At 35.5% G+C, this 9,242-nt stretch overlaps 1 protein-coding gene across 2 annotated transcripts in view; it reads right to left on the reverse strand.

The window, feature by feature from the left end:
• Positions 1–1,380: 1,380 nt before the first annotated feature.
• The window catches only part of LOC120299140 (WD repeat-containing protein on Y chromosome-like), a 36,171-nt gene continuing 28,309 nt past the window's right edge, over positions 1,381–9,242 (reverse strand). For both annotated transcript variants that reach the window (XM_039323621.1, XM_039323620.1), the window contains exons 21-30: positions 8,604–8,663; positions 7,604–7,769; positions 6,528–6,614; positions 6,020–6,078; positions 5,197–5,338; positions 4,154–4,193; positions 3,987–4,075; positions 3,306–3,481; positions 1,737–1,837; positions 1,381–1,651 (exon numbers count right to left, since the gene is read on the reverse strand). In XM_039323621.1, coding sequence (XP_039179555.1) covers positions 1,471–1,651; positions 1,737–1,837; positions 3,306–3,481; positions 3,987–4,075; positions 4,154–4,193; positions 5,197–5,338; positions 6,020–6,078; positions 6,528–6,614; positions 7,604–7,769; positions 8,604–8,663 — 1,101 coding nt within the window. In that variant the 3' untranslated portion in view covers positions 1,381–1,470. The remainder of the gene's footprint in view (positions 1,652–1,736; positions 1,838–3,305; positions 3,482–3,986; positions 4,076–4,153; positions 4,194–5,196; positions 5,339–6,019; positions 6,079–6,527; positions 6,615–7,603; positions 7,770–8,603; positions 8,664–9,242) is intronic.

The following is a 9,242-nucleotide window of genomic DNA, read 5'->3' on the forward strand; positions in this document are numbered from 1 at the left end:
GCATTTTATATGTAATAAATTAGGAGTAGGATTGTATCTATGTGCAGTGGCACATAAATTTTGTCTACTGAATCCAAAATGTTAAAGGTCCATTAAGAATTTTACTATGGTAGTTTGAGGAAAAAAAGAATTAAGAATAAGAAGCTGAATAGATAGGCAAGGACTGTAGTTTGAACCAGGGGAATAGAATAAAGGTGAGTGTTTGAGTACTGCACAATAAGCAACAATGCAAAAAAAGTGAAGTAGAGCAATCAACAGAAAATAAGGCCAAGTTCCACATTTTATGGATAGTTCAGATGATAATTTCAGCTATTTGATTCAGAATATGTCTATGTAATATATGATTGATAAAATCTAATGGAAGAAAAATGCAACCACTGGAGCAGGAGGCCAATGCCACATTAGGGTGTGAAGGTAGTCTTCAAACATCCAGATAACCACAATATTTTTTATTTCTTTATTTTTATCACATTTACCGTATATGCCAGCGTATTAGGTGACCCGGCGTATAAGACGACCCCCGTCTTTATCGCCGAGTCGCCTTCCTAGAACGTCGTCTTATACGCCGGAAACTACCAGTATTTCCGGTGTATAAGACGACTCGGCGTATAAGATGACCCCCGTCTTTGGCGCCGAGTTTAGCGCTTCCGGAAGTCGTCTTATACGCCGGCATATACGGTAGGTAGTGTTTATTTTAAAAAAATCCTTACCCTGTCACAATCAAAGCGATTCTTGGTGACTTACAATAAATAGAAAACAAGGATTAAAACTTTCAAGATCAGGTTAAAACCAATCTTAAGTTGACAAGAACTTTGGATTCCAACAGCATTTGGAAAGTCTTGGTTCTTCACTCCTACAGTTTGAAATAGTTTGAAGAAAGAATGGGCACCTATAGGTTCACGCTGCCATCTAAATCTTAACATGATTTGTCTTACTTTGATTTCTGATAATCTAGTCAGCATTATCTGTATGCCATGATTTATAGTCGGTGGGTAGCTTGGTCCCTTTGTCATATGTAGCTTCCTAAAACCTTATTTTGCTTTCCCCACTGCTGAGATTCAATTTACATCATTTTGAGATTAGCAGCCCAAACACCAGTGTATTTGTAGAGTACGTTTAACACAACTTTTAAATATCTACCCACCAAAGAAATACATTTTAGCATATTATGTTGTCCTTCTGCCCCTTGCAGCTAAGTACTGTCAAATAAAACTTCTTTAGTTTTAGTCTCTACACTCTAGCCTAGTACTGTGTGTTACAATCTGTATCAATGGTTTGGAAAACTATGGTTATCTTTCATTAAATGTGAGCCCCACCAACTGATTAATTCAGTAAAACAAGTAAACCATGGCTTAGCATGTGTGAACCAAGTCTGCAAACTAATACCATATATTAGGTTTAATGGAAAAAATTTTCAATTATGTAAATGTCAGTTATAAGATTAACAAGTTACTGATGTGTTTTGGTATATTACTGCTCCGTTGCTCCTTGATAACTAGCACTGAATATGTCTACCCCAAGGACAGACAGGTCAGGTTTCTCACAGTTTCCTTGGAAATTGTCAATTTCATAATAGTCGATGGCATGATAAATGCTTGGTCCCTTGTGTTTAATCCATCTATTTGAAAGCTTGGATCTCTCATGCTTCATCCTTAAAAAAAAAGAAAAGGAAATTGCAGGTAGAAAAACAATACTTTGAAAATGCATCCATTCACTTGCCAACCTCAACTTCTTACCGTCTGCTTGACGCTTGTGAGTAAAGCCTCTTGTTAATTTCTTCTTCAATGTCCTCATCAGTAACAGTAATTTGTGAGGAGTGTGAGTTACAGGTAGTTTTCTGGTGAAAGTATAAAGACAGCTGATGTTAGCATTGTCATAGCAATCAGAATTGCTGCTATCATAACATGCATTAAAGAGCTCTTGAAAAGCTGTTCAGCAAATTATGTCAGATGGCAAAAGACTAAAACAAGGATAGAAAACATTCTAATTTTCTAATTGCTATATAGTTATACTGATCCCTAGGTTCTATTTATATACATAGTTAGAAAAATATGCACAGGTAGTTGTTTCAGCAGGATACTTGTGGTATCTTATCAGGATTAGTTTCTTGTCCTCACAGGAGAATTTTATGATTTCTCATATGCTGCTGAAAGGTTACATTTAACACCTATTGAATATATAGGTAATCCTCAACTTACAACCACAATTGATCCCAAAATTTCTGTTGCTAAGTGAGACAGTTAATTGAATTCTGCCCCGTTTTATGACCTTTCTTGTCATAGTTGTTAAGTGAATCACTGCAGTTGTTAAGTTAGTAACATAGTTGTTAAGTGAATCTGGCTTCCCCATTGACTTTGCTTGCCAGGTTGCAAAAGTTGATCACATGACCCCAGGACACTGCACCCATCATAAATATGAACCAGTTGTCAAACAACCGAATTTTGATCATGTGACCATGAGGATACTGCAACAGTCATGTGTCATTGTATATGTAGATGATTGCACGATTGTGAGTTCTATTATTGTTTTCAAGCATGATTTACAAGCTATAACTTTGTTAATCATTTATCTTATTAAGACTGGAAGAAACATTGCTATTATTCCCAAAGTGGCTTCTTTCAACATACACTACAAAGATTTACTAGAAATTGAAACTTGAAATTGAAGTTGAACTCAGTCTAATAATAAAATCCTATAGGTCTACCTAACAAGTAGGTTTCATATTGAGGGAGTAATATGGTATCCCAGCCCTGTAAGTGTGAAGTAGACACTAGAGCAGTGGTTCTCAACCTGTGGGTCGGGACCCCATTTGGGGTCGAACAACCATTTCACGGGGGTCGCCAAACAACGCAGTCCGCCATTTTTTCCCCCTTTACCTTAGCTGTGCTACTCCCTTTTATTCTATTGGCTTTTGAAAGCCAATAGAATAGACTCTTGAATAGAGTCTAATTCTATTGGCTTTCAAAAGCCAATAGGAATTGTCCAGGCTGTCTCTGCCCTGCTGAGCCCGCCAAAAGTCCCATTCTGCAAACGGTGCTGCACCAGTTGAGTAGTCCTCAACTTACGACCGGTTGGGGTCGCGGCATTAAAAAGGTTGAGAACCACTGCACTAGAGTAAGAGGTATATTGTTAGGAAGGACACAAAGGAGTGAATTTAAGAACCAAATAAATTACAAATTGATCTGGTTATTCTGTGACAGGAAGTCTGCCACACTAACCATACTCCATCCCAATATAATTTAAACTTTTTCTGCAAGCTGCACCAAAGCCCAGTCTGAGTAAGCTTATAGTTAACATAATAAAACCTTGGAAGGATTTTTATTCTCATCTTGACTAATGATCTGCATGTCAGAGGAAGTGTCTTCCAGCATCGGATGTATGGGCATACTCTGTGGATCTATCAAAATCTCATAAGGGACCATGGGATGTTTCCAGGAGGATGTGTTAAAAATTTCCCAAGGTTCTTCCTGGCCAAAGGTTCCTATGAAGAGAAGGAAATATACTGCAATGCTGAAGCTAGCAAATATGAAGAATCAGACAAGACAGTAAAACAGGATAGGTATCTGCAAAATACAATGCTGAAAAAGGAACAAAAAAAGTTAATTATCCATTAGTGGGAGAAAGAGGTGCAGGATAAAAAAAATATGGAAGCTAATATACAAATAGTTAGATTCACAGATACTTTACCATTATAAGAATTTCTTTACCATTATTAAGAGCTCCACTACATCTAATATACTAAATTTTATCTTATATTGTGAATCATTCTCATTTTTCTGATAAAACTCTTACATGATGATTTATTTAAAGTGCCACAAAGTCAGGCAATAAAATTGTGTCATGGTATTCCATTGCATTATAATGATACAGAAAGACATATATTTAAGTCAATTCTGTTATTACAACTATCCAATTTCCCTTCTTCTAAATGTTTACTAACATTTAAGGTATCTCATTATCCTCATGCTTTACAAACATTGATTTACCAATGTACTCTCCATTCAGACTCCACAAACGAATTGTACAGTCAATAGAACAGGATAAAAGGATATTATCTTCATCTATAACTTCTAACCTGTGGGTTGAAAAAAAATAATCAGACCTACTATATAAGCACAAATTATTCTTTTGTAATGGTTAAAACCATACTTACGTTAGAACCAGACCTAAATGAGCTCGCCAATGGTTCACATCTGAAGCAACAAAAAAGAAAAGTATCAGTTTATTCATGGACTGTTCAGAATTATATTAATAGAGAAAAATACTATAGCATAAATATTAAATTCTTACATTTAAACATAAAAGATTCGAGACTTTAGGATTGTAGTCTCTGAAAATATCTGAGTCCAGGATTGGAGCATGAGGTTATAGGGGGAATGTAATTTTGGAACATCTCACTCTGCTCCTGTTAAAACTTCCATAGTGTATACTCACTAGCATTCAGAACAGGGGAAAAAAATCAATGGAAATTTTGTGGGCTCCAATATTCTTCCGGTCTGTATAACACCTACTTTCCCTTGCCCCCATCAACACCTACCATACAAAGTTTGCTTCAGGCTTGAAGCTGACACAAAAATAATTCCATAACAAAGACTGAAAGAAAATAAACTAACTCTTTTTTCCTGTGTTTTAGCTTTCAGGGAAATTCCAAATTCAGATCTATTCAAAATACAGGCAGTATTGTCTTCTTTATCTTCTAAAATAAAAAAGACTAGGTTTCTTTTCTTTGGGAACATGCATAATTTACACAAAGCATTAGTTGAGCAACATATGCCATATTAAGAAACAACTGAGTGGAGTAATGATTGTAGGAGGGTGTCATGCAGAGTCAGAGAAATATGTAGAACCCCATCTTTGAAAGAGAGGCTACAGGGCAGAATGGTCACTTAAACACTCCCACCCAAACTTGCCTTTTATAGTTTTTATAAATATAATATTTTCTCTGTCGTTTTTTTCTATTGCAATTATTAAATAGGAGTATTGTATGTAGAAATAATCAAAGCTCTTGATTTTACATTTTAAGTGATTATTTCACCAGCCTTTTCTGAAGAATATTGCCTGTTTAAACCATACAGTGTAGGAATACCACTGTGTGAGTGGTATCTGGACCAATTCACCTTTTTAAAAAATAATGCACTCTGTATTTATTTTTTTAAATTAATTCTTCCAGTTCTAGATAAAAAGCTGTACACATACATTTTGGTGTTTCTTCTTTTGTATCCTGAAAGGCATAATTTTGGATGTCATGGACATACACATAACCATCTTCATCAGCTGCATATATATACGAATCATCTGCAGTCACAGCAATACTGCTGATCAGGGATTTTCCCCTAGACTGGAGTATACAATGGTACACTGTAAAATATTGTTTACACACTATTTTGAAAACTGCATGACTATACAGTATAAGGAGAGGTATAAATTTCAACGAATGAGATTCTGATTTGCATGTGAGTCCAGGAATTTCTCATCAGCTATCATCTGCTCACATTAAATTTCAAAGGGACTGAATACTTTAAGCAACTCCAATATCATCCATATTGTAGTGTCTATCTCTGGTTTATACCACAAGGCAATCTTGCACTCATAATGGTTTAACAGAATGCAGTGTAAAGAATGAGTACTTCGTACGATGATGATCTCAAGCTGCAATCAGTGCAATAAAGGACTGCAAATTAGAGAATGTTTTTGATATATTTCAGATGCTACCAGTATTCATGCTGAAGATCTGTTTATGATTTGTCACACTATCAGCCAGATATTTAAACTGGAATTAGTATATTATTATGATTATGATTGACTTGACTCCTGGCAGCTGTCTGGACAAGTCCCTGCAGTTTTTGCAAAAGGTTTTTGGAAAGATGTTGGCATTGCGTTCTTTCTAGGGGCGGGCTAAGAGAAAGTGACTGGCCCAAAGTTAGCTAATCTAGAACTCATAGTCTCCAAGTTTCTAGCTTTAATCTATAGCACACTGGCTTTTTTTCTTACAGCCATTAATTTTACTGATTAAACTTACTGGTTGAAAACTTGCTATTAGTGAATCCTCTGAAAACAGACTCCAGAAATGCAGATAACCTGGGAGAAAAAATCATAAAGACACAATATGAAATATGCCGCCCTGAGTCCTTTGGGATTGGGCGGCATATAAATAAAATGAAATAAATAAATAAATATTTGATAGCATTTAGACAAGTATACCTTTGTACTAACTGTAACTGAATAACCTGAAGGCAAATTTATAAAAACCACAGTAAGTGTAGATTTGACTATATAAAGCTTAAGATTGCTAGGTCCCTCTCTACAACTTCTAATCGCATTACTTTATTTTTCCATGTTTTTGGCATGATTGATAATGGTGTGATAACTGGAAACAAGGTTCCTGACACCGAAGTATCATTTCCTTATCTAGTCTGTAAAAACATAAGCAAAAAAAATTGAAATAGAAGTTATCTTCAAATTGGGATCATCAATTAATTATTACCATGGTTGTTTTGTTAATTATTTATATCATTCATTAATTCTACCTGGTGGCCCATTGGAAACCAGAGATGCAGTAGTTGAATCAAATTTCACAGCACGAGTCTTTAGAAAAATTATCCGTGTCACATCAACTGGTGGGGAAGGAAAAAATATATATAATCACTGTAAGAAAATGTGAGTTTTTCAGTACACTGTACAAAAGGCATACCCCAACTGCATTCATCCTAATATGTTATTATGAAATTTGTTTGGCTTGACTTTGCATCCAGACATTTATAGTTTGCCAATTAAGCCATAATTAAACTAACCAAGGCTTAGCACAATATGTGAATGCAGTCAAATATCTATATTATTAAAGTTAAATTTTAATTTCTATAACTAAATTCTCAACCTCTTTTACCATAAGTAAATAAGATACCCTCTGCTCTGGGAATGTTATATACCTTTTATGACTACATTTGTAAATGTATATATATCTGCTGCAAATAGACTTAATTTAATTTTATCTGAATTTATATTTGGAGGAGACTTTTTTTGGATCTAACTTTTTTGAGAGGTTCATCGCTTTAATCCCCTTGATCTATTGCCTGCTATTTTGATAGTGAATGTGACTTACCCTTCTTAATTGTGTAAGCCATGCCCTAAGATCGTGCTACAACAGATAAAACCTCATCTGAATGAAATAAAGGAATAGAGAACTTATTTTCAAGTTCTTATTTCAAAAATGTAACCTTTAGACCAAGTTCCAGCAGAAATCTATTTCTAATGTTAGTCAAAAGAGCTGTGTTGAACACATGACTGAGATACATTAATTAAACAGTTTTAGGGCTTACACCAAATAGAAGATCATTTCCTGCCCACCCATCTGGAAATCAGGTGGTGACGTATATATTAAAATAACATCAACAAAATTAATGGGCTTACGAATTCTTCCTAGTGTGGTGAGACATTGAGTTGTTTTAACTATCTCAAGGCTACTCAACATGGTTTAGGCTTCAAGTGTGAATTTTCCCCTTATTTTCCATTTCTATGCAATTCCATATGCAATGATTCATAAAGAATTATTCATTGCAATGTGAGAATTATATCCTGCAGTCTTTTTTTTGATTAATGAACTTACTTTGAGAATGAACAGAGGCAGTTGTGGTTATTGGAATACAGAATCTATGGTCTATGTGACCTGAGACCATATTCCAAACAATAATTTCACCATCATAACTGGATGTTGCAAGGAGATTAGGGGGACACTGAGCAACACAGAGAATGTCTTCTTTGTGTCCCCAGTTCTGGATAAGGAAAAAAAAGTAAGAAAAAAATCAGAAAAAAAGTGAACAAAACTGTTTTGAGTTCTTTCTGTTTTGGTTTTGACTGTATCTTACACAATATGCAAATCAATAGGTAGGTGAAATTACACAATTCAGTATAACTTCGTGAGTATAAGTATAAGCTCTCATGAGTTGCAAAGTCTACAACTTTCAGCATGACCACTACATACACCCTGGAAATAAATCTACTTTATAAAATAAAGTTCATAGGCTGACTTTTTTTGGGGGGGGGGGAAATAAGTCTATACTTTTGGATACTGCCATGTTCATTCAATTATGGATGGTCTCAGTCACACTGATCACAAGGAAGCACTATGTAACTAATTTTATCCTAATGGAATTCATCAGAAAAAGAGAGCTTGAGCCCTGTGGAGTAACATCTGATTACCCACATCTGATGAGTCAAGAAGACAAATTGGTCATGTGATGTTTCCAGGATTTACAGATCATCCAGGTAGAAAGCTTCAACTTGTTGTAGGGCTCATCTAATTCACCAGAATAATGCTTCCAGTCCACAATGTATGGATGAAGGTCCTTCCCTGTCTCTGATTTATTTATGCTTTCTCCTTTTAGGCAGAAAGGTGGTATGTGAATTTATCTGGAACTAGCCCATGTGATCTATTCCTAGGGAAAGTACAAAGTAGGTCCTTCAAGTTTATCCAGCAGTGCCAATCCACAAGGATGGTTTGGATCAAAGATTTATCTCCACTCTTACATTATCCAGCTCCCCAAATGTAATAAAACTGCTTATGCCAAACTGTTTATATAGCACTTTATATGCCAAACATTTCTTACTATGTCATCCTGCCAGTGGAGTTGCGGTTTCCTGATATGATAGAAATCGTTGGTGGAATCCTATAACAGAAAATATCCAAAGAAAATGATATCCAAGATAATAGCAATAGCTATTAAATAATAGCGATAGCACTTAGACTTATATACTGCTTCACAGTGCTTTACGGTCCTCTCTAAACAGTTTACAGAGTCAGCTTATTGCCCCCAACAATCTGGGTCCTCATTTTACCGACCTTGGAAGGATGCAAGGCTGAGTTAACCTTGAGCCAGTGAGAATCGAACTGCCAAACTGCTGGCAGCCAGCAGTCAGCAGAAGTAGCCTGCAATACTACATTCTAACCACTGCACCATCAAGGGTCAATGGTTACTGTAATCAAAAGGCTAATCATTTATAATTAATCTCCAACATGAACTTTGCATTTCCAGACATATAAAAGTAAAATTTAGCTCTAATTCTATTATTCCCTCGAAGTTACCCAAATCTGACTTGCCTATTTCTCACCTGAGTTGTGCATTCAATAAGTTACCAGCATTTGTTCCTATGAGATTATTGTGGCTTTACCTTGATGCTTGTACTGTAGTCCATCCTTCCACTGAAACCTTACCATTTTATTTTACACTTTTTCCTAAGCAGTTATT

This window comes from Crotalus tigris, unplaced genomic scaffold, assembly GCF_016545835.1.
Source record: "Crotalus tigris isolate CLP2741 ecotype Arizona unplaced genomic scaffold, ASM1654583v1 scf7180000024280.1573445, whole genome shotgun sequence".
Classification (NCBI taxonomy): domain Eukaryota; kingdom Metazoa; phylum Chordata; class Lepidosauria; order Squamata; family Viperidae; genus Crotalus; species Crotalus tigris.